Consider the following 25,191-nt stretch of genomic DNA (forward strand, 5'->3'; position numbering starts at 1 on the left):
ACTTTGATCTTGATTCCCTGAAACATGCACACACACAAGGTACTACACTTAAAGTTGATAAGTTGATTTTAATATTAATATGTTTTTTCTGTATGTTATTACCATCGCCATAACATATTGAATTGAATGAAGTTGCTAAGTGTTTAAATTGAATCGGGACAGGATGGACATGGGCAACACTATATGCCCCCCCCCCCCATTTTATGGCGGGGGCATAAAAATCACTTCATTTCCCCCACGTTCTTAAATTACCTTAATAGCCATTGATAGGATGTTAAACATATACAATCAAATTAAATCATTTATTTTCCCAAATTCAAGCTTTTTCAGTGTGATATTTTCCCACTGCAGTGTGATATTTTCCCACTGCAGTGTGATATTTTCCCAAAGTCACAAGGCACACTGAGGCCCCTGTCAAAGATGGTAAACAACCCGCTGGATGTCCCAAATAAAATCCCTGTGTATCAGTATATATCAGTTGAGCATAGCGGCCCAAATTCACATCAGCGGTAATGTTAATTAGGCTCAAACAGCCTGGGAAGAACACTTAAATATGCATCCAAGCTGTAAATTGCTTTAAAATATTCATATACGATACACCTCCGGTCAGTTAGAATAGGTGGATAATTCGAACACACTTTTTGTACAACAAAAGCAATAATTTTCTGTCTCGTGATAGTTCGATTCCTGCTTATACCCACATTCCGGAGAGGTCGGATACTACTGAAATTATGTAATTATTGATCGACTTTGGCTATCGGCGGTATAGTCTTGCAAAACTCTCTCAAACTGATCTATTTTCATGGCAGCACCGATAACAAATAACTGAGTAACGTGTAGTACATTGTACTCATGATGTGCGTCTAACAAAGACATCTATGACGGACAATTTGTACATAAATATTCAACTGCAACTTGATATTGATGGCCGATTTTCTTTCTTGTAATTATGTGCATGCAGTGCACCAGGTTTACGATTTTAGGCCCTGACCATGCATGTTGACATCCTATCAGTACGGAGTGTGGAATGTTCCCGTCACATCGCTGACAGACACGTGTGTATCGTCATTCATATTAATACTGTGTTTACAGTGTGATTATGTAATCGCAACCTTACCACCGATCCCTGATTGATCATGTTGACTCGGATTGTTCAAACTTACTTCTAATTTTAGCGGCTGTATTTTCGTGTAATTCGAACAGCATTGACAACATTTATTTAATTTTGTTCAAACTCTGACCCCCTGGGGTTAACCAGATATTGGGAAATTTACCACCAGAAATGAAACTGAAATTTGGCTGCCGATTAAGTGACCCCCTCAACACTCACCTCGTAGTCCAAACTTTTAATCAAATAAACCTTCCCATCAAGTTGATTTCGCAACTCAAAAGTGTTGGAGTCTTCGATTCTATATTCTATTTCACCATCGGCCACAGCAAGCAGTGTGTAAACATGAGCTGTGGACAGAAAAAATACAGATGTACAGTCAAAAACCTACTCACGGAATCATCTCCATTAATCCTTTATTAAAACTCACAGCCGGGAGACGGGAAACGATAGAAAAAGCACTAGACATTGATCCATTATAATGTTCAGGCAGAGCAGATTTTAATCAGATTGGGACTTTATCACGATGATTGTCAGGCTATACAGGCAATGCTTACAGCTGTAAACAGTACTTGGGGAATCTGGATGTCATAATTGAAACGGCAGACAAATGTATCTAAGAAGCTCTCCTAAGAATTACTTTGAAACAGAAATAGAACCCTAACCATTAAGTTCAAAATCAAAATTTCTTACCGTTTTGGGGCCTGTCTTCACTTAAACCAAAGTTGTTCATAGTATTCTGCCATTCTGGAGTCCGTTGTCCGAAACCTTATTATAAAATATATAAATAAATAAATATACAATTTTGTTAAAATATCTTATATGTTGTATTGTATCACGATACTGTCTTGTGTATCGCATCATCGTATTATTTACAGTACTTCATTTTTTTTTTTAAACTCTAAAAATGAAGGAGCATTCAAAATACATTAATAACGAAGATTTGAAACAGAATAAATAAAAACACTTAAAAAATATGTGTTTGTGTATTGCTATCCATTTTATTGTAAGAAACAGGAACAGAGGAAAACTTTCTGCTAATCACATTGCAGGTTTTATTTTTTTCTCCAAATTTATCATATTTTCCCAAACCTGTACATGTGGGATCACTCATGATATTTCCCCATTTTTTGGGAAAATACTGATGATATTTTCCCATTTCCTGCTCAGGGGCCCTTTCCCAAAATAGCTGGCAAAACAAAAACCCAGTGTATCCCAATGAATGTGTATCTTAAAAGGCAATTAACTCTTTCACCACTGTAGACCATAATGGACTCATCCATATCAATACATGGTAGAGTCTAATGAAGTTACATAGGGGTGAAAGGGTTAATGTGGGGCCCCCTGCAGAATTTGGGTTTTTTCTTCTACTAGAATGAGGACATTGAAGAAAGTGAAATTGATCTGCTGTCCTCATTGTAACTCTGCTCATGTCCTCATTGTAATTATGCTGTCTTCATAGTAATTATGCTGTCCTCATTGTAACTCTGCTGTCCTCATTGTAATTATGCTGTCCTCATTGTAACTCTGCTGTCCTCATTGTAATTCTGCTGTCCTCATTCTAACTCTGCTCATGTCCTCATTGTAACTCTGCTCACGTCCTCATTGTAACTATGCTTGTCCTCATTGTAACTCTGCTGTCCTCATTGTAATTCTGCTGTCCTCATTCTAACTCTGCTCATGTCCTCATTGTAACTCTGCTCCTGTCCTCATTGTAACTCTGCTCATGTCCTCATTATAACTCTGCTCATGTCCTCATTGTAACTCTGCTAATGTCCTCATTGTAACTCTGCTCATGTCCTCATGGTAACTCTGCTGTCCTCACTGTAACTCTGCTGTACTCATTGTAATTCTTCTCATGTCCTCATTGTAACTCTTCTCATGTCCTCATTGTATCTCTGCTGTCCTCACTGTAACTCTGCTGTCCTCATTGTAACTCTGCTCCTGTCCTCATTGTCACTCTGCTGTCCTCACTGTAACTCTGCTGTCCTCATTGTAACTCTTCTCATGTCCTCATTGTAACTCTGCTCATGTCCTCGTTGTAATTATGCTGTCCTCATAGTAATTATGCTGTCCTCATTGTAACTCTGCTGTCCTCATTGTAACTCTGCTGTCCTCATTGTAATTATGCTGTCCTCATTGTAACTCTGCTCATGTCCTCACTGTAACTCTGCTGTCCTCATTGTAACTCTGCTCTTGTCCTCATTGTAACTCTGCTCATGTCCTCATTTTAACTCTGCTGTCCTCACTGTAACTCTGCTGTCCTCATTGTAACTCTGCTCTTGTCCTCATTGTAACTCTGCTCATGTCCTCATTTTAACTCTGCTGTCCTCACTGTAACTCTGCTGTCCTCATTGTAACTCTGCTCATGTCCTCACTGTAACTCTGCTGTCCTCATTGTAACTCTTCTCATGTCCTCATTGTAACTCTTCTCATGTCCTCATTGTAACTCTGATGTCCTTATTGTAACTCTGATGTCCTCATTGTAACTCTGATCATGTCCTCATTGTAACTCTTCTCATGTCCTCATTGTAACTCTTCTTATGTCCTCATTGTAACTCTGCTCATGTCCTCATAGTAACTCTGCTGTCCTCACTGTAACTCTGCTGTACTCATTGTAATTCTTCTCATGTCCTCATTGTAACTCTTCTCATGTCCTCATTGTAACTCTGCTCATGTCCTTATTGTAACTCTGCTCATGTCCTCATTGTAACTCTAATCATGTCCTCATTGTAACTCTGCTGTCCTCACTGTAACTCTGCTGTCCTCATTGTAACTCTTCTCATGTCCTCATTGTATCTCTGCTGTCCTCACTGTAACTCTGCTGTCCTCATTGTAACTCTGCTCTTGTCCTCATTGTAACTCTGCTCATGTCCTCATTATAACTCTGCTCATGTCCTCATTGTAACTCTGCTGTCCTCATTGTAACTCTGCTCATGTCCTCATTGTAACTCTGATGTCCTTATTGTAACTCTGATGTCCTCATTGTAACTCTGATGTCCTCATTGTAACTCTGATCATGTCCTCATTGTAACTCTGCTCATGTCCTCATTGTAACTATGCTTGTCCTCATTGTAACTCTGCTGTCCTCATTGTAACTCTTGGGATCTTTTTATTTTCCTGTCATTTCTACTTTCTCCCTTAGCACCTGGCTTAATTTATATGACCCTGGCTGTTGCGAGGATATTAAACCCAAATCGTAAATAAAATTGAAGCAAAAGTTCACTTACCCTCATGAAGGAGCACCAGAAGACATGCCCCCAGCCAACAAAACGACTGGTACATGATGTCGCGAAAATCAGCACTTAAAAAAAAAAAAAAAATATACAACATTAAATATATGTATAATTATCCACTACATCATTGATTCTCCAGGGGTTATATGCTCACTTTTGCTCTCTGCACCCCTGAAATATGTCAAAGCAAAACCAAAGGCTTAGCATGCACCACCTTGTGGGTGAGACTGGTAAGACTTTCGTTTCATCCTTTGATGTACATCAAAAGAATTTGTCATGGAGTAAAATTGACTGGCTTTGAAGTCCTCTGTAATCTTCAAAGAATAGCTGGTATCAGCCTAGCGAATGTCATTTTTAATGGTATATTTTTTTACCCGAAACCAATAAAATAACTAGCATGCCTCCAATTTTCCTAGGACATAATTCTAAGGGTGCACAGAGCAAAAGTGAAGGTGAATCCCTGGAGAATCTAGAATACCTCCCACTACGTATTCTGCTTGGCTGGAAATGGAGTTTCATGTTAAGTTTCAGGAAAGAAATAGAGCTATAATCACACATTAAAGCCTCAATAAGGTCAGGGTAAGAAGTGGAAATATATAGGTCACAGTGACCTCCCTTTAATACTAGTGTACTATTCCTCAACAAGTACAGATATGCAGTTTGAGGAGTATTGGACTTTCAGCATTAGAGCTAAAACCAACTTCACCAGGATCATTATATGTTCATTTGGAGTTAACTCATTCACCCCTAAAGACACATTTTAACTCTTCTAATTCAAAAGTTGGGAAAATTCATAATGAAGTGTCAGGGATGACAGGGTTTGTATTACAATTTCAGGCGTTAAGTCTACTTATAGTAACGTAAACAGCTATATATATAGCTGGCTCTAAATTAGAAGTTTAGGTTCTCCATAGAATGGCTATAAACCAGATTCATCAAATAGAAAAAAATGGAAATAGTCATACACATGTAATAATTATTTGGAGCCCACATGCAGTCTAGATATCTTATATGTACAATCTTATTTTATTGACGAAAAGAACATGATCAAGACATTTATTTCATGAAGTTATTCCCCTGAAGTGTACAACTTCAAAATGTAGAACCTAATTTCATTCTATAAAAAAATATTTACAAGTGTACTTATTGATAATCATCTGGCAGCAGTAGATGTCAGATGCTTCTACCTTTTTATACAGCTACATTAAACAGCATGAACTTTGAAATATCAAAACGTCAAAGGTTTTCCTAATTTGATAATACTGACGTTTTTTTAAAATTTATTATGTACATTTAACAACTAGTATTTTAGGACTGATTGGAAGAACATTCACATATTTAGACGAAACCTGCCAACCTTAGAACACCGAAGGAATAGAGGGGACCTGATCAACATATTCAAAATAGTGAAGAAGATTTATGATGAACGAGTCACGACAAATATGTTCCAAATGGATACCACCAGCAGGACAAGGGGACACTCACAAACAATATTCAAAAAGCGCTGTAACCTAGACATTTAAAAAAACTTTTTCAGCTTCCGCGTAGTAGATGCCTGGAACAACTTGCCGCAAGATGTTATAGATGCAGAGGATGTCAAACATTTTGAAATTTTACTGGACAATCACTGGGAAAATACCAACAAATAATTAACTTAATTTTTTATATATGATGAAGGACATGCTAATTGTACAACAGAAGTATATCATACTGTAAATATTGTAATATCAACTGATATGGACACAGAGGCTTACAGCCTAGGTCCATTATTTATCGTATTAAATTAACATTAATAAATTTGGATTCAGTTTCAAATTCATAGTTTGGTAGTTATAATCCTTTCAGTAATGAGATACTGTTATGTAGCCCAGAGACGTATATATACTATATTTATATATGTATGTGTCGCCTAACACACATGACCAAATGGGATATATCATCAATGTACTGAAAACTTAGCAGATCTAGAGTGGATCGACACGTCTAGCTAATGACACAAATTATAATTGTAGTTCGCTAAGGTTTTATTTAGATATATTGAGTCAGGAGAAACAGTTCTCAGAAGTTGTACAAGCAAAACAATCTACTTCGTTACGGAAATGACACTGCAGATGAATACATGACGGCTTCCATTTCGCCCTGTTTACAAAATATTTTTTCGTAAAAAAACATATTTAAACTATTATGATAACCATTCAACTCTGTGTAAATCTTTTTGCTGTCTTATTATGTCAGCGACAAAGTCGCAACCAGATACGAGAAATAAACAATATCAAAAACTATTTGTAAGCATGCATCTTACCTTCCCAAAGCTGCTGAACGCCCTACCTAACGAGACCAAGTCAGTCCAGGTTGTTTCTATTCATAACTTCCAAGACCGGTTTGGGTGGGCGTGTCGAATAATACGAGGGCGGGATTTCGTTCTGGTTCTTTGCACTTTGGCGGCCATTTTACTTGTGTTGGTGTAAAAACAATTCACAGAAACAAAATAAACACATTATTTATTACTTCATTTGTCTAATTAATCAAACCAGATGTTAGAAAAAATATTGAATAATTAAATTTACCTCTCAAAGACAACAAACATATGATATGATATATAAATTTACGAAATTTAAGGCATTAATATATGTTTACTCCGGTAAAATATGTCAGAATAAATTTATAACAACCACAGAAATTGAGAGGTGGAGCATTCAACAATGCAACTAAAAATAAACAACCTGCAAAACCGGTTTCTGCTAATCAATAGACCCCGTCATGCTATTTTCAATACCAGAATATACACACACATAGGGTGTGCATATAAAACATCAACTGGTTCTAAAGGAGATAATCACGGACCGATCAAATGGCATTTGGGAAATATTAACTTTCGGAGAACGTAATTCTTGTATCTCACCTAAAGAAGGAATAACACTGCAGAAGGGCATCGCACCTGTCACAGGTAAGGTGTTATTTTGGTGATATGCGATGATGTCGCTTTATCACGATTAAGAAATTGAGGAGGGATACAATTTGGTATATGGAGAGGGTCACCCGGGTCTTTTTCTATCTTATGAATTGCATATGATGTTAACGTTGTTGTCATGGTTTAGGGCTAAAATCATAAACCGATCGGCTACTCAGTTATTTCGGAAAATTGAATATAGTTATTGCTATCGCAAGTAGCAGGCCTAATATTCGTTGTTAGCACTTTCTAAACATGTACTATGTGTTTTATAAACATTTTGGTATCCGTGGAGTATAATTACATATAGATAGATCACGGAATTAGATTAGATATATTGAGTCCGTAGTTTTATTTTCATTAAATATCTTTTATAATAAATTAGACAAGAGGCATTGCATACATTCATATTTTTTTTATGTTTTCTACGTTCTAAATTTAGTATAATGACTAAGTATAGGTCATTATGATATAATTTATAAATAATGTCATTTATTTAAAAAACAAAATAGTTAAATATTTTGAAACCCTTAATTAAGACTATAATTAATATATAAAGGTGCATGATTAAGTCTGTGATTTAAAATTTACTGCATGTGTAGAATAATTCAGTGTTTGAACCCCAATATGTAGCAACAGCATATGACTCGCAGTGGGTAGAGGTTGACTCCAAGCATTGAGGGTAATTATATATATATATATACATGCATAAACATATACAGTTACTGTTTTGGCAGATGTTAATTCACATTGAAAGTTGTTTGAATTTAAGCAGCCAATATTTTGTATAAGAAAAACCACAGTGCATCAAGTTCACTCTGGCCTTGATTTAACCTTTGACCTTGACCTCATGACCTTCATGAATGGGCTTCAAACTTTGTATTTAGATAGGTTCGTCCCAGGAAAGCAGAGTGTCACACCTTAAAATGAAGTCATTATGACCTCAATTTCACCTTTGACCTTGACCTGAAGAACTAAAATATAACATAATACAAGTTTCTGTCACTGTGACTTAAATTTCATGTTTGACCTTGACCCCATTGGCTGGTTAGGACATTCACTCTGACCTTAATTTCACCTTTGACCTTGACCTGAAGAATTAAAATATGACGCAATACAAATTTCTGTAGCATATATATCTCTGTCACTGTTTCATTATATAATTATATAAAGTCCTTCAAATTCAAACTTTATAGATATGTGAGTGTCTATAATGAAGCCCATATATTTCAAGTTAAATCTTGTTCTGTTTCACTATTGAAGATTTGTCACTATATATACAGTTTGTTATATTGTTTGTCTCTAGAAATTTTAAAAAGGGCACCACTTTTTGTACTTGAGGTATTTTTTGAAATTTGGTTTTTGTTTTGATGACGACCCATTCCACCGAGCGGGAAATGTAAACTGGATTGCAGTTTAGGAGACTCCCCATTTTACGGTTGTTGTCTGGTCTGACTTCTTCTTCTGAATCACCTGCATTAACATGGTGTTAAGTTTGCTGCAAGTCTGTGAAAGACCAAAGAAAGTCTGAATATAGATAGAAAAGACAATCGCATAAAAACAAATCCAAAAATGAAAAAGAAAAACTAGTGCCTTATTTCCAGCACCTTATTTTTCTTTTTTTTTTCTTTTCAATGAATATAATGTTTGAGGGTTAGCTGGACTGGCAATATAAATGGCTTGTAGGGTCTGCCAAGAAATCAACGATAGCCAAAACTACTGTTTAAGCTGTTCACACAGTTCAATATATATATAAAATCAATTAAGTGTCATTAGATCATTATTCATATTTTGCCAAATTATCACCTTTATCAGCGAGAAACAACTTGTATATACGTGTATATATATGTTCAGGGAAGAAGGGTATTAGTTTACCTCATCATCAATTTATGTGCATTATTTATGACATCACTCCTTTTGGTGAATTGTAAGCAAACTTCTTATCTTGATTTGTATAATGGTTCATCAGAAATTTACATATTTTTTTTTACAAAATTTTGATACATGTACACGTATGTTTCTGATTTTGAAGTGTTTTTTTCTTGTTTTTTTTTCTTCACAGATCGGACATAAGCAGCCATTCAGTTAAGATGGTATTTACCGTGTTACTGCTGATGTCAGCAGGTAAGAAACGTGAAAGTCAAATTTCTTTTAGGATCCCCTTTCCACTGCCCAAAACTGTAACTACCAATGGCAAACTTTTATCCAGCAATGGGTGTAAATATAGCCTGGTTAAATCATTTCTGAAAAGAAAACTTGACCTTACAGGACTTCTATGAGAAATACAAAATAAACGAATTACAAATCAACAACTTTGTCCTTAGTGTGAAAATTCAGAAGTGCCAAACTGGGATTCGAACCCTGAACTTCAGGTTGTTATACAATCACTGATTGAGTTATCTGATAATGTTAATGTTATACCATTGCTCTATTAGATAAACAGACGTGTCACACTGTGACATTGTATATCCAAACAGAAGTTAAGGGGAGGTTACATACTGTATAGAAGAAAAAACACAGTGCAGTACATGGGACAGGGATCCTTAAGGTAGATAATGCGGGCTCATCAATTTTATAATCTATATATATATATACAGGCTTTGATATAATTGCAGAAAGAGTTAATTTGCATAAGATATAACATCTGAGGAAATAAATGTTTTATAGCCGACATACATACCTGGGGTATTGAAATGGTCAGGTATTTTGTGAAATTAACGTTAGCAAGGAATTTATTTCAGGAGGATCTTCACTTTCTGTTTATATAGTATTTTCAAACTCAATTTTTACTTTTTTTTATTGTAGCTTTTCTGGCTCCTGTCATTGGACAAGGTATGTACATGCAGTTATATGCATCATTTTGAAAACACGATCATCATAATATATTATATATTGCATTGTCTGTGTTAAATACATTTATAATAAAATCCTTTTTCTTCCATGTAGCTGAATATTTGATCTAAATATGTACAGAGAAACACTTTAGAGATTTTATAATTTCTTGATGTATTTAATTTAAGGTTGTAAAACCAGGAAAAAAAAATCACTTGTTTTTAGTGACCGGAGGTCAGTCTGAACACTGTTTTTATAACTTACCAAAATATCCAATTTTGGTCTCAACGATACATAATTTGAAGGGCTAAGCAAGGTTGACATGGGGCTGCCCATGATTTAAATAACTGTTCGACTATCTGGTATTTGGTTATTCATTTTGGTAAGTGGTTCTAATTCTTTGCCTTCCGTTCGAGTAACTGCCTAACCTGCTATAACTGTTGACAACTCTAACTAAATTGAATTTATTTTTATTTAAATAAGCAACAAGGATATAGTTGTTTTAAGTTCAAATACTTAAGATGCATTCTTTTCAATAGTTTCTTATTGGTTCATGGACAAGTACGTACACTTTCACTATATTTGAAAATGCCATCCAAAAACATTATTTTAACATCGATTTTGACCTTGACACTTGACCGGCGGTCATTCTTTATGGGTTTTTTCTCTTTTCTCTTTACAGAAATCAAGTTTCTGGAACAACAAACTTCAGGAATAGATGGCAACTTGAAAGTTGCACTTACAAATGGTATTCTTGAAAATACGCAAAGAGGTGAGGTTATTATGAAACATGGTTGTGTGTTAAAAACTTGTGGACTACAAGTTATAAAATAAATGTTATCAGTTGTTTATTTTCATTTGCAATGGTTTGTATTTATTTAAACAATTGTGCTGACTCTGAAAACTTGTGTAATCTCTCACCATCGTTGATTTGAATCAAAGCGGTGGTCAGGTGGCGCAGTGGTAATGCACTCGGCTGTCGCCAAGGTGGTTTGTTTCATTTATGTTAGAACGTGAAAAGGTATGGGGGGTCACCTGACCACAACCACATGTGTTTTCTCCAGGTACTCCAGTTTCCGCCCACATTAAAATTCTACCATTGTAACCAACAAGAGGGATCAATATATATAAGTTGAAATAAGTTGTTTCATATAATTGTTGTAAAATAAATAGATTTTATGCATTTATATATATATATATATTTGATTTTTTTTAAAATTAATTTCACTCTTCGAGATTTCACTAATCCTTCTTTGAAGAGTATAAGTATAAAGCTAGATATGTATCTATGTACCCCTCCCATACATGCATTATCTTTCAAGGATTAATGTAGGAATAGAAGGTTAGTCCCTTTAACTCATTCACCCCTGAAGACACATTTCAGCTCTTCAAATTCAAAGGTTGGAATAGTTCATTATGAAATTTCAGGGGTGAATGAGTTTAGTCGCATGACCCATTGACTGGAAGGTTGGCCTATGGCCACCGAGCATTAAAGCCCAACGCCAGAGCTAGGGGGAAACCACGAGAAGGAGGCATGGATGACATCTTCAATTAAAAAAAAAATGAAATAGGGCAAAATAATGCACAAATTGGAGAGGGGAATTCCATATTCTCTCATAAAAAAGGCCTATATACCCATGCCTCTGTACAATTTTCCTTTCTCTCCTGTACTCTAAAAGCGGCTTCATGTGCCTCACATATGTTATCTCTCGTAAACTCTCGGAGTGAAGTGGATTTGAGAAAAATTAAGATGAAACCTGTGGACATGTATTCGTATAATCTGTTAATTTTCCATCAACCTTAGTAATCTCAAGGTTCTGTGATTGCTCATTCAAGGTACCTACATTGGTCAGCTGGTCGCCTATGTAGATGGACAAAGCAACTCCAACATTGTCTACAGTAAAGAGATAGGGGGAGACAACTACCTGGATGTCTCGCCAACTGGCGAAGTGACCACTGATGCCCCGCTGGACAGAGAGGTATATAAAAGTAACAGACCATTTAGCTCAAACCGTTTACCCCTGAGTATAACTTTTATAGATTCTCTCACCCCTTGATCTGCATACATGCCAGAATTCGTGGAGACCAATCTGTGAATTTTACAGTCATTTTAAGGGAATTGAGGTTAAAATAAGGGAGGTTTTATTAGCAGTGTTTTTCACGGAAAAAAAGTAACTAAATTAATGAAATAAAGCACAAAATCTTTAATTAAGGAACTTTGTTTTGACCCTTGCAGGGTTTGTTTTTTGTATATATTGAATATGAATATTAATATATTTAATAGCACAAAGTTTACAAAACAAAAATATCACATAGTTGAGATATACTGAAGAAGCAGATCTAGATTTTACTTTAAATATCGAAATTTAGTTGGTCAGGCCACTATTCACAGCAGCCACAGTACTACTGATGTTCAGTTTAAACTTTGAACTGTGTTTTTGGATGGGTTTGTAAAAATAAGGGTAATAGTTGTCTAGTGTTCATTTACATTTGAACTTCTTGATAATGTAACAGAATCTTGAAACACACATTAAACAAGAGGACAGAAATAATCAGCTGTGAAAGTGAAGAAAACTGTGTTCAGTATTTGAACTTTTAAATTACATATCTCGGCATTCAGAACAAAGCCTTTTTCCATCTTCTTCATGACATATGCCCCTTATATATATTTACCGGTCGTTCTCTTTACTTTCGTAGTGAAATTATAATTGTAAAGAAACACTTAGCCGGACATCGTATTTATCAAAGTTTCTAGCAATGATTTAACCTTACATTAATTACAAGACAGAAAACGTGTTTTGTGCTAATTCTACTGTCAGTGTGAGGTATCAACCTCACGGGACATTTTGATGCTGAAACTGACACCGTCGCGCAGTGGTTAAGACATGTCAGGCATTCTGTTGTATCACAGGAATTAATGGCATAAGAAAGGATCAAACTAAATCTATAATATGAATTTATTTCAATTAGTTCAAATAGATTACTTATTGTAAAAGACACCGAAATCAACTCGCAATTTCAACCCGGCCATTCAACCAGCTAAATTCCGGAAGTTATCAGAAGAGCTCTTCGATCACATGACCAATCACATGTCCACATGTACTCGAGAGCTCTCATGATTTATCACTAAAAACATTATGGAATCTTGTAAGACTTCGAGTAAACAACAACAGGACAATGGTTCACCGATCGATCAGGTTTTCAGGACTTTCCGTAAATTCATGTCCCACACCGTGAGACTTTATCGGAGGTGCAAATCCGTGAGATTTTGCCTCACGCCGTGAGATCTGGCATGTATGGATCTGGAAAAGTGCATTATTGAGCTTAAGGGGTGAAAGGGTTAACCTGCTGGACTATTACAGTAGCTGGATTTGACCAAACAAAATCACATTTTAAGGATTCCCATTCCATTGAAGACAAATGTAAAAACACAAACTGGAGAGTTCCACTGGTGTTTTTCATACAAAGAGTAATGTCCCTTTAATTTTGTTTTAAGTTTATAAAAGTACTGTGAATGGGTCAAAGTACTGCTATTGACTATGTCGGTAAGATCAATACTGTAATAACCAGACATCCAGGGTTCAAATACTTTTATTTGGCCTAAATGTGCTGTATAAGATATGATATAGATATCAATAAAATGTCACAATCAAATAAAATGTCGGTGAAAGTTGTTTTCATATTTGAGAGATACATTTCATAAATAAAATTTAGCTAGAAACCTGAAGGTCTTATTATTGAAATATCCAGGTTTCTTTGTCCTGAATAATTTTGCCTATTTTTTCTGTTTTAGCTCAGTAATGCCAACACCATTCTCATCACGTTTATTGCAACCTTCGAAACTGTAGAAGTAAGTAGAAATACAAGTGCAATTGATTGTATAAGTAGAATGTTCATGTTTTTCACGTTGTGGTAATTAATTAATCGTGTAGTCTATCAGAATCTTCTCCATGTAGCCTATTGGAATATTTTTTATCTAGTCTATCGGAATCTTCTCCTAGCTGGAGGGTGTGACAGAATTTCCGGACCTGATGAGTGATTTTTTAGGTTGTTGTTAATTAACCTGAAGATCTGCCGGGGGTTAGAAAACCTTAATAATCACCCTGAGGGTTGAAGAATTCTCTGTTACACCACCAAGATTGAGAATGAACATTTTTTTCTCATCCATTAATTTCAGTCATCAGATTTCATTGAGTGTATAGTTGCATGTTTTAAAGCAAAAGGATATATTTAACATGTTTTACACCATTCACTCTTTATGACGTCACATATCTTAGCACTATAGTGACGGGCAATCATTTTAAAATCATTAAATCAATTATAGGTTCGTAATCTGAATAAGTAAACCGAACAACGTTGATTCTATCAAATGCACTACAACAGTCTTAATATATATGGTATAAGTATTCATATATGATATATACATTGCAAGTATTTATGTCGAAAAAGGACTTAAACAAATATTTCATTGAAGTGACAAGGTTATAAGTATTTTGAATTGGTGGTACAAATTTAATGATTTACCATACAAATCTTTATGCATATGTACATGTACACTGTATAACGTGATATTTTTTGTCGCTATTGAATGTTCACCTTTTTTCGCCCACCGTAATAAGGGCAAATTTATCATCGGAGCGAACACTAGTAAAAAGCATCATGAGCGCGGTGATCAAAAGCGAAAATTACATTGGGTGAATACTGATTTTGCCAGTGTGGGACGCTAGATGAAAAATTCCAGATATACATTGTTTTGACACTAACCAAACTTATGTCTTTTTCACAGACCAGAGCGCCAATCAAGATTAGTGTACTTGATAAAAATGACAACATCCCAATATTTGAGAGGACTGAAGGCTTGGCCGTAGAGGTGTCTGAGGTATATATATAAATATATATATAAATAAAATATCTTCATTATGTAAATGTATAAAATGAAATTATGAAGGGGGTATATATAAAATGAAATTATGAAGGGGGTATATGTGAGCCAGCTAGGGTCCAAAACTACCGCATGTGTACAAGCTAATTGATTATAAATGCATGTTGTGGATGTTGCGGTATCTGTGATGTAGCATTCAAGTGAGGTGGCACTATAAAAGATGCCGTTGGAAGCACGGTCCCACTACAAACAGAACACAATACATCTCCAGCAAACACGCAGGCATACACACATAGGGAGATATTAGCCAGGTGGCATAGGACTAGTAGTTAGCGCCTGATAAGGCAGCTCCTGCGAATTCCTCAAAAATTGTATATCCTAATTGTATTAATTGTATTTCTATGTACTGTAAAGCGCTTTAGAGTGGCTTATGTTAGCTAGATAGGGCGCTATATCAAATGTTGTATATTATTATTATTATTATTATTAACTTTAAGGTTATGCTAATGTTAAAATACCACTTACTCGCAAATTTCTGCAAGTAGAATTTTTTGCCTCCGAAGAAGTACATATTGATATATTCACCAAGATGATGTCTGAAAGACATCCATTTAGTTCTATATGAATTATTAATTCTTTGTTTTTCACAGTACGTGTTCTCGATTTCATTTGGTCAGATAATTTTTTTTGTTATATTTGATGAAAAAAAGGACTGAAGTTTTGCCAGTGAGTAACTGATTTAGTGATTGAAATTGTTTCAATTGCAAAATGTTCCTAGTGGCTAACACAGTTTGGTTTGCCCCTGTGAGGATATGAAAAATTTGGGTTCCAAAGTTGCCTGTTGTATTTCATGTTATAAGGGTGCCAGCTTGAATAGATAAACCCCTAGGGATTTAAAAAAACAACATTAAATCACAAAATTCCAGATTTTCTTTTGGTTCATGTCAAATTTTCATGATGTAGGACAGACAGAATTACATACAAAAATGGAGAGAATGACTAAGTGAAATGTGACATTAAACAGCTGTCATGACATTAAATGGAACATGATATTAACCAAACATGACAATAGACATTAAATGGAATACATAGACTATGACATAACATGATTGTGACTGGTTAAGGTATGGGTGACCCCCATAGCGACCACTGATGAACTTCCCAATTCCTTGCATGTCGTCATCGTCATGTAAACTGAAAATTTAACTTGTACCTATTTTGAATGTTTCCGTAGGATGTTGCAAATGGAACGATGGTCTTCAGTAACATCTTCGTTTCCGACCTTGATCTAGGATGGTATGCTCAAATTAAAATGACCTGCATGGTGGTGCCCAACGACACCAAGGTAAGAAATTCCAAAGGTCAAAGGTCATGATTAATTGCATTAATAATCACAGACTTTTTTAAGCTGTTGGTATCTGGATATATTTGGTGGTTCGATTCTAAATACTGAAAATAGATACACTGTGTTTGGCAATCAATGAACAATGAAATTTATTGGCCCCATGAAAGTATCTGATTTCACAATTCAAATAAAAGATGTCTAAAAGATGCCTAATTAATTTACTTATTCTGTCCCTCAAGGGTTATGATTAGAACCTTATACTTTTAGGCTATTTCTTTATTGTGTACCAATTTTCGTTACAGAGCGCCGAGGCATGTGACACGTTTGGACTTTCAGAGACACCTGTCAACGATCCCCAAAATCCGGACTTAAAGGCCCAGGGCTTTATTTATGTGAAGAAAGCTCTGGATTATGAGACACAGAAAGAGTATACCATGACAATCTCAGCAGTGGTAAGTTGTCCCTTTAAAGCTCTTGTCACGCTAGAGACAGAATGAGCCAGAATGTCGTCGGAATGAAAATTTGTGGTATATTCCTGGATTCTAAAAATTCTGCCTGCATTCTGAGTGCATTCCAAATAATCTGGTCCATTCCTGTGGCCAGTCCTAATGTTTTGCTCACGCTCAAAACTTATGAGGTGCATTCGTAGTGGAGAAATATCAAACAGCATTCCATGTGTATCCTAACTGCATTCTGACTACATTCTGAATAGTCTTACGGCATTCTGACAGCATTCGAAACATTTTGATCGCATTGGAAGGAGAACCCAAGCAGTAATCCTCTGCAAACATTCGTGTAGCATTCGAGGTACCTTCCGACCAGACTTTGGGCGGTGTTCGGGCAACAATCCAACCGTATTCTTACGGCAGTTGAAGTGCATTCTAAATATTTTGACTGGATTCTAACAGCATTCTAAATATTCCTACAATGTTCCAACTATTACATTCAAGCTGCATTCAAGAGTCAATTTGACTTTTCCTCCCGAATGTAGCAAAAATTAAAAAAAAATATCTTTCCAGCTGGTTCTGCCTTATTTCTACTGGTTCTGAATAACTGTGACAGGGGTTTTAAAAATTGCAGTTAAAACTATGCTAAGTACAGCATAGTGCCAAAAAAAGTCTTCACGGTTTTCCAAATTTATTCTTAAATTACATGCACTTTTACAATTTTTCATTGAAATTTTCAGGGACCTATTTATAACACTTTTGGAACAAAAAAAATGTCACATACTGAAATGTGTATTTCTACGTAATAATCTGAGAATCATTTCATGCATTTACGTTCACTTGTTTTTGATGTGTGACAAGTTGTTCAGATGAAATTGATTTTACTATGCCTTTTTGTTCTTTGTCTTACAAAATGATGTCGTGAAATTTTATTTCCGAGAAAACCCCCCACGGTATTTTGTGAATCATTTTACCGAAATATATGAAATATTGTCAGATAAAATATCAAGTAATATCGGAGCGTCTAATTCCGTCAACTGGCTCAATAATTGGCTCCGGGAAAATTCAAGGAAAAAGATATAGAGACGAGTGAAAGATACAGTAAATCCGGAAAAAATTGGAATACTTTTGGCACCATGCTGTACAAAATGTATGTTCATTGAGGGCTTAGCTCATGCACGGTAAAATCCTGCTAACTCGATCTTGTAGACCTTCGATCATTCTGAAGTTTGCATGCACACGGAAACATAATTTTTGTAATTGCTCTGTTACCAGGACAATCCAGATAAAAAGGGAGGCGGTGTTTCTCATCCAGTGACGGTCAACATCGCGATCGACGTTTTTGACGAGCAGGATTCCCCGCCTGTTTTCAGTACGAACACATTGCGAGCATTCGTACATGAGCATTCAATGGTGGTATGTGAATTTATAGTTACGATTTTGAGCAAGAGAGTCAAAAAGTTGTCTACAACAACTATGACATTAGATGATGAAACACAAGTTCTGTAATGGTGGCTTAAAGGACTAAGGGAGGCGACGGTCATTTATGGCGTCATTATAGAGATTAAGAATTAGTTGTTACATTAGTAATAATCTGGGATAAATGAAAAACATAAATATGAAATTTCAAATTAATTTGATAGCTGTTGTGGGAGATATGGTATAACAAAATCCATGCTTGAGCATGAATACAGGCCCTGGACTTTGTATTCTAAACATTCACAAATGACGGGAGATTTTAGGCCTTATTTTAACTGAAAAGCCCTAAAAAGGCCGCAAATCTCTTAGAAAAATTCCTGTATGAACCCTGTAATCTAGCCTCAATCGCAATATATCTTATACGTAGTATGTTTTGAAATAATTATTAAAATGTAATTCATAAACATAACATGAACTCAAATTAATTTGATACAGGGCAAGCGTCTGTCGTCAGTAACTGTGAGAGATGGTGACCGAGGGAACCCACGTCTGCTGAACATTTCGATCATTGGTATGGTAGACTTACAGTTAAACTTATCTGACATTCCATATATTAATTTCATCAAGCAAATGATCTTAAACAATTCAAACAGCTATTACATGATACCTATTTTCTCTTTCGAATGGACAATTTTCAAAGTTATGTCAAAATAATTCCTGCTATTTCACAATATTGCCATTTTTGGCATTTCGAGTGGAGTTTTATTTACACTTTACCGTCGCAATTCTGATATTATTCAGTATGAATTTGCAAAAGATGTGATTGTCATTACCAGTTTACGGTTTTATGATACCAATTTCATTATCTTTATTTTAGATGGCCAATAAAAAATGGCAGCCATTCATTTTGATTTCGGAGACTCTTGACCATAATACATTAGAATGATATGAAAAATTGTCCCTTGCATAAACACCGATATCACAAACAAATGATATTACATGCAACAACTGTACTAGCATCTACAGAAAATCTATGTCCATTTTGAATATAAGTTTTTGTTTCAACCTCATTTTCATTGAAATATTTACATTTTAATAAATACCGATCTTCAAATGAAATGACTGGTGTTCATTTCATATGAACTTCCACACAGCTACAGAATCTATTTCCTGTAAATTAAAGTTTTTTTCCAGGAATTTCACTACAAAAAATCCTACAATTTACATTATGCAACATCTATTATATTATTTACAGTTTTACCTCACAGCTTTGTAGTATTTCTTATAAAATGCCTGCATTTCTTTAAAATTTTGCTTTGATGAGTTTTGAAAATCATGCCAGATATACATTTAGTAAGATGTTTTTTTCATTATTGAATATGAAGTAAGCATGCTTCCTTAAACTCATTCACCCCTGAAGACAAATTTAAACTCTTCCAATTCAAAGGTTGGAACAGTTCATTATAAAATGTCAGGGGTGAATTATTAAACAGTTGTTATAAATTAAAGCTACCCTTCCCGTACTGTGTAACATGTTTAATTTCAGCTGTTACCAATTTCATCTTTCAAGTTTGATGGTTAGGTGCTTTCACCGAAATGGGGGATATTAATTTGGGTTTGTCCGTCTGTCTGTCTGTCACGCTTCGTATCCGTGCAATAAACTACAACAAATGTTAACCGATTTTCTTCAAACTTGGTCACAGGGTTAAATGCCCTAAGGGCTCGGCCGAGTTCGATGACCACTTTCAGCGGATTTTATTTGGCGGTGTTATGGCCCCTTGATTAAGGAAAAACGTCATTAACTGCCGCGCTTCGTTTCCGTGCAATAACTACAACAAATGTTAACCGATTTTCTTCAAACTTGGTCACAGGGTTAAATGCCCTAAGGGCTCGGCCAAGTGCGATGACCAGTTATGGCCCCTTGAATAACGAAAAACGTCATTAACTGCCGCGCTTTGTTTCCGTGCAATAACTACAACAAATATGAACCGATTTTCTTCAAACTTGGTCACAGGGTTAAATGCCTTAAGGGCTCGGCCAAGTACGATGACCAGCGGACTTTATTTGGCAGAGTTATGGCCCCTTGAATAATGAAAAACGTCATTATCTGCCGTTTCTGTTTATTAAATCACGCAAAAATTATCCGATTGTCCTCAAACTTAGTAACAGTGTTCAGTGTTCAAATTCTGTATGTACATTCGACTCATGCTAAGTTTGCCAACCGATGTGATTGATGCATATTTATGGATAATCAATGAGGAATACAGCTTTTTGTTTTCTACAAGTTTCAAGCTATACATTATGTCTCAACAGCGCGATACTCACATGTTTATAAACCTAGCCTCAATAATGTTAACCTACAATTTGTCCTGTAAGCTGGGGATATATTCCACGAATTTTCCTGTTATTTTTATACATTTTTTTTTTTTTTTTTTTTTTTTTTTTTTTTTTTCTNGCAATATTTCATGATTCAGATTCATTTTTTGAATCTGTTTAAAAACTGTCGTTTAAAAAATAGATTATGTTGTTTATGTAGGCTTACATTGAACTACTTTGGTATTTTCTTATAAACATTTGAAAGATTTACCTGGAATAATATTTGGAATTGAGATTCTCCGAAGGTATATTTTATAAAAAATTATTTTAAGATCAATTTTGAAAGTATATTATTTTGAACAATACTTGGATGCTTTTTGATATACATGTTTTTATTTTGTTATTATTTCTTTTTTAAATGTCAGCGCTTAATATATGTTAAATGTTTGGTTGAGGATCTTAAAATGCTGCACTTTCCATATGACAAATTAGGCAACCATACAGACAAATAAATGTCAACAAACCAATATTTATATATATATTACCAAGAACCATTTGTGTTGCAGGAGTGCTTCAGTCTTGTACTGTATTAATTCATTTATTCAGCATTAAGCCCATGCCTGGTAATAAGCCCACTCATATTATTTATTTCTCTTCCGTAGAAATTCCAGCAAATTGTATTTAATTGAATTATAATAAGTCCACCCCACTTTTTAAAGTCCCCATCTTCGTATTACATTGACTGTTGCAATGACTTTTTTGAAGTAAGAGATATTTTGTCTACCTCTCGTGTTTACTGCAGGATAATCACGATAAATAAAATTGCATTTACAGACTTTCCCATGAATTCTAATTAACCAATGTTTTTGATCCCTCCCCCACTCAGATGTCTCGGGCAGTAAGTATTTGCGGAGGTCGCTCTCTCGACCTTATTGATTATACCTGTTGTGCGAGAATGCTTTATATTGCATGCCATATCCGCCGTTATGTTTATTTACCTATATATGTATTTACGTCCGTATTTGGTCTGCATGTGTATCGTGTTCCATGGTTCGATCATGAATGAGCACCTACAAATCTCCGTTATGAACCAGATTTGCATGTCGTTTGGATAAAAACTATTAATGTTTGAGTGCCATTAAATTAGATCATTAGGTTAGGAAGACTCACAACAGTGAAATTGACGCTGTCAGACATCAATCATGCCTTTAAAGTTTTAGGATATAGAAAGTACTCACATTGAGATTTGAATGGCTTTTGTAGTCCTAGGGGTCAAGGTCACATAATATTTCATGGAGGGGGAAATGAAAATCATTTCTATTTTTTTTTTATGTTTTTAGGCTCACAGCACTGCGCCAAGGGACCTTAAGAATTTTAAAATACAATTTTAACCTAAAAAAAAAAAAAAGAAATTGCCAGTGTCCAAATAAAAAAAGATATATTCATGTATTACTTTTACATACATTTTTAGATTCAAACTACATTACCAGGTCACTGTACGACTGGACATGGTATATTGCTAATACTTATAGGAATTGTGACCTTGACCTTATTGAGCAGCAGTCACTGTTGCATAAAGATCAAAGAAAATTTGACCAAAAAAAAGATGCTTTGGGTGTATTCAAAAAGTTCTCTTACAATTTTAATGATCTTTTCTATAATTTTCATTCATTTATTTTTGTGAATTTTTGAAATTGAGAAATTTTAGACAGGATTGGGAGCGAAATCTTAAATGTTTGTGCTGTGTCCTACATACTTTTGAATTATAAATAAAATGTGGTTGAGTTTACTGTAAAACTGTACCATAACAGTTCAATTTTTTGAAAGAAAAAATAATCTTCCACTGTAAGAGATCTTAAAATTTAGTTTGATAGTTTCAAAACAGTTGGATTAAAGTTTCCCGTAAAACTAAGAATCCCACCCATAATTACTGCTTTGAGGACTAGATTGGTCTATTCCGTCTTTGCGTATTGCAGAGTTATCTTCTCTTGTGATCAGGTATTGATTGTTACGTCATTTGTTTGTGAGAGTAACGTCATCAATTTTTGAGAAAACGACGTAATTTTCTCACACAAACCAAATGACGTAACAATCAATACCTGCTCACAAGAGAAGATAACTCTGCAATATGCAAAGACGGTATAGTTGCCATAGCAACAACTAGTTGTGTTGCAGTTACTTGCTATAGTAAATAAATATACATAAATATGATGTGCAGTTATTAAAGATCTAGAACGGAAACCCTAGTCATAATTTACAGTTTGCTAAAAATCAACCTTTTCTAGAAAAAAACATTATTATGTTGCAAAGAAGTATGCTAAAAATGAATTTCAATAATAATTTCCAGTCACATAGAAATTGCTTTAGATCCATAGTTGAAAATTTATTTTGTTTATATTTAAAGATGTCTTCAGTTTTGGAACAGTTTTTCCATGGCAACATACACGAATTAAATAATTTTTTCATAACTGTTGAAAATTTTGAAAATTTACAGCAAAAACAAAGACATTTGATCATGATTCAATGTTATATTCAAATTAAACAACTTTGATCAATTTTGTAAATTATTTCAAACTTGTTTGATCAATATTTCATTGCACAGACCTGATGTTGAACCCACTGCTGATGTTTTAAAAAATATTTTCAGATCAGGCAAAATTTTTTTTTTTTTCTTCTTTACCTTACTTTTAATAAATCGGCGCATGCATTTTTAATATTTGATGGTTTCTGGCGGTCGAAACAAACCTTCCCTTTTTCAGCCCCTTCCTTTTTTCTTTCTGTCTGTGTGATTTTACACCACATATACACTACTTACATTGGATATCAAATTAATAAAAAGTTGACTTGTTTTTGGTGAAAGGATGTCGTTTCTGTGAACTTAAGTATCTGACTTTCAACAGTTAAAGTTATACCAAATATTTATTTTCCTGGTACAGGTATACTTTGAAAAAAAAAAATCTGTTCTTGGTTTTGTATCTGGGTACTTTAGTGGCCATGAATGGGGTTGCAAAAATTTTATTTACTTCATATCAAAATCAAATTTCAATTTCGTAGAATAATTGTTGTTCATTTTTGATGAAATGTTCTCCGCAAAACAGAAATTACATTTTTTTTTTTTAAATTAAATCATTGCTTATTGTCATTGCTCAATTCACAAATAGCAGCGAGTTTAACACACTCTAAAATTTTATGATCTATATTTAATAGTTGTATTTGTGTTAAAATTGTTTCCGTTAATCAACCAGAAAATGGAAAAACATTTCTTCGATTTTTGCTGAAAAGTTTGTAAAAATCGGTTAAGAACATTGATTTATTATTTTTTTCAATTGAAATTGACGATAGATACACAGTAGATTAAATTTTGTTTTGTGAACAAACTCATGGCCACTTATACTGTAAGGATTTTGGTGTCTCTTCTTCATGAAATGTTATCGCATTGTTTATGATATGACGTATGATATGTGATTGAACTAATAATGCATGTCCATTCTGCATGTGCGTTGTTCGTATGTGCCTGGCGCTGGAGTGTCACATGCTTAATACGCTTCGTACAGTGAGTTTTTATAACAACGGTAAATTGTATACTGTGAAAATGTTCCACATACATACTAGTTAAAATTGAGAAGACCTTCCATTATCAAAACTATTTCCAAATTAAATGAAAAATCTGAACAGTTGATCATGTAAAATTTTCTTTTAAATACATTGGCTTTGGTGAAGATTTTCAGGACAGTTGTTGTATTTTTTTCGGCAGTGACTCAATATCACATGTCGCTTTGCAGAAATTTCAAAGAAAAATATCTAAATATCATGTGAAGATAAAACGATTAACAAAATTCAGTCAGAAACATTTACACAAGTAATGTATAACATTTATTGTTATTCAGAAGCAAAATTTAATTCCAATCCCCATAAAAAAAAAACGACACATGGAACACATTTAACGGAATAACTGTACACTAAAATTCAATGTTGTACAGTTTGAACAGTATATTATGAAAAATTGTAATTTCGTGATATCTTTGTGTCCTGTGATCGGATTTGAAAATGCCCAAACTTTCCAAAGTGAACACTTCCACAGTATATAGTATGCATGTGAGTGAATTTAAAACAGACATTGAAATGCATGTCATCGTTAAGCATGAGTTTAACTGATCTAATAAATAACTCTGTGAAAAATAGGAAAGAAATCATACGTGGCTTTAATTAAAAAATTCTAATACGTTTATTTGCATTGCAGTTTCTGTTTCTAACGAAAAAAATAATCGAATAAATGCAAAAAATATATCGTGCACACGAGAAAATTGTCAGTTTAATGCTATTTAAGGAAGAAAATGTGGTGTATATGTCAACATTTTCCATATTGATCATCCATTCTGCAAAAAAAAAAAATGTGAATATAAAGTTTTTTGTTTTTTTAATCATCTAAAAAAATATGTAACTTATTTCTTTCTGTCGATGTTTGTATTGTGTAAACATTTTGCTGGTCAAGTAAGCACTAAAAACAATCTATTGAGCTTCATAAAGTTGTGTTTAAAATTGTCAAAATGCAAAATAATGTTGTTTAAATAAAATGCTCTTGTGTATATGTTACAGTCAAATGTTGTTATTACAAAGTCTATAATATCACAATTTACCTATCTATACTTGAAATTTA

At 34.4% G+C, this 25,191-nt stretch overlaps 2 protein-coding genes across 5 annotated transcripts in view; one reads left to right on the forward strand and one right to left on the reverse strand.

Annotated features, from left to right (window-relative positions):
- Nucleotides 1-6,735, reverse strand: part of LOC110452666 (cadherin-23-like) — a 59,971-nt gene extending 53,236 nt beyond the window's left edge. For both annotated transcript variants that reach the window (XM_021501315.1, XM_021501314.1), the window contains exons 1-4: nucleotides 6,647-6,735; nucleotides 4,339-4,412; nucleotides 1,802-1,876; nucleotides 1,331-1,458 (exon numbers count right to left, since the gene is read on the reverse strand). In XM_021501315.1, coding sequence (XP_021356990.1) covers nucleotides 1,331-1,458; nucleotides 1,802-1,876; nucleotides 4,339-4,393 — 258 coding nt within the window. In that variant the 5' untranslated portion in view covers nucleotides 4,394-4,412; nucleotides 6,647-6,735. The remainder of the gene's footprint in view (nucleotides 1-1,330; nucleotides 1,459-1,801; nucleotides 1,877-4,338; nucleotides 4,413-6,646) is intronic.
- A 353-nt stretch (nucleotides 6,736-7,088) lies between these two features.
- Nucleotides 7,089-25,191, forward strand: part of LOC110452669 (cadherin-23-like) — a 69,544-nt gene continuing 51,441 nt past the window's right edge. For 2 of the 3 annotated variants that reach the window (XM_021501317.1, XM_021501319.1), the window contains exons 1-12: nucleotides 7,089-7,291; nucleotides 9,357-9,418; nucleotides 10,100-10,126; nucleotides 10,809-10,898; nucleotides 11,963-12,105; nucleotides 13,920-13,976; nucleotides 14,913-15,005; nucleotides 16,243-16,353; nucleotides 16,656-16,805; nucleotides 18,075-18,215; nucleotides 18,714-18,789; nucleotides 21,421-21,432. In XM_021501317.1, coding sequence (XP_021356992.1) covers nucleotides 9,385-9,418; nucleotides 10,100-10,126; nucleotides 10,809-10,898; nucleotides 11,963-12,105; nucleotides 13,920-13,976; nucleotides 14,913-15,005; nucleotides 16,243-16,353; nucleotides 16,656-16,805; nucleotides 18,075-18,215; nucleotides 18,714-18,789; nucleotides 21,421-21,432 — 934 coding nt within the window. In that variant the 5' untranslated portion in view covers nucleotides 7,089-7,291; nucleotides 9,357-9,384. The remainder of the gene's footprint in view (nucleotides 7,292-9,356; nucleotides 9,419-10,099; nucleotides 10,127-10,808; nucleotides 10,899-11,962; nucleotides 12,106-13,919; nucleotides 13,977-14,912; nucleotides 15,006-16,242; nucleotides 16,354-16,655; nucleotides 16,806-18,074; nucleotides 18,216-18,713; nucleotides 18,790-21,420; nucleotides 21,433-25,191) is intronic. The other variant, XM_021501318.1, reaches the window with a different exon arrangement.

The sequence above is a fragment of the Mizuhopecten yessoensis genome, unplaced genomic scaffold (genome assembly GCF_002113885.1).
Source record: "Mizuhopecten yessoensis strain PY_sf001 unplaced genomic scaffold, ASM211388v2 scaffold6785, whole genome shotgun sequence".
Taxonomy (NCBI): Eukaryota; Metazoa; Mollusca; class Bivalvia; order Pectinida; family Pectinidae; genus Mizuhopecten; species Mizuhopecten yessoensis.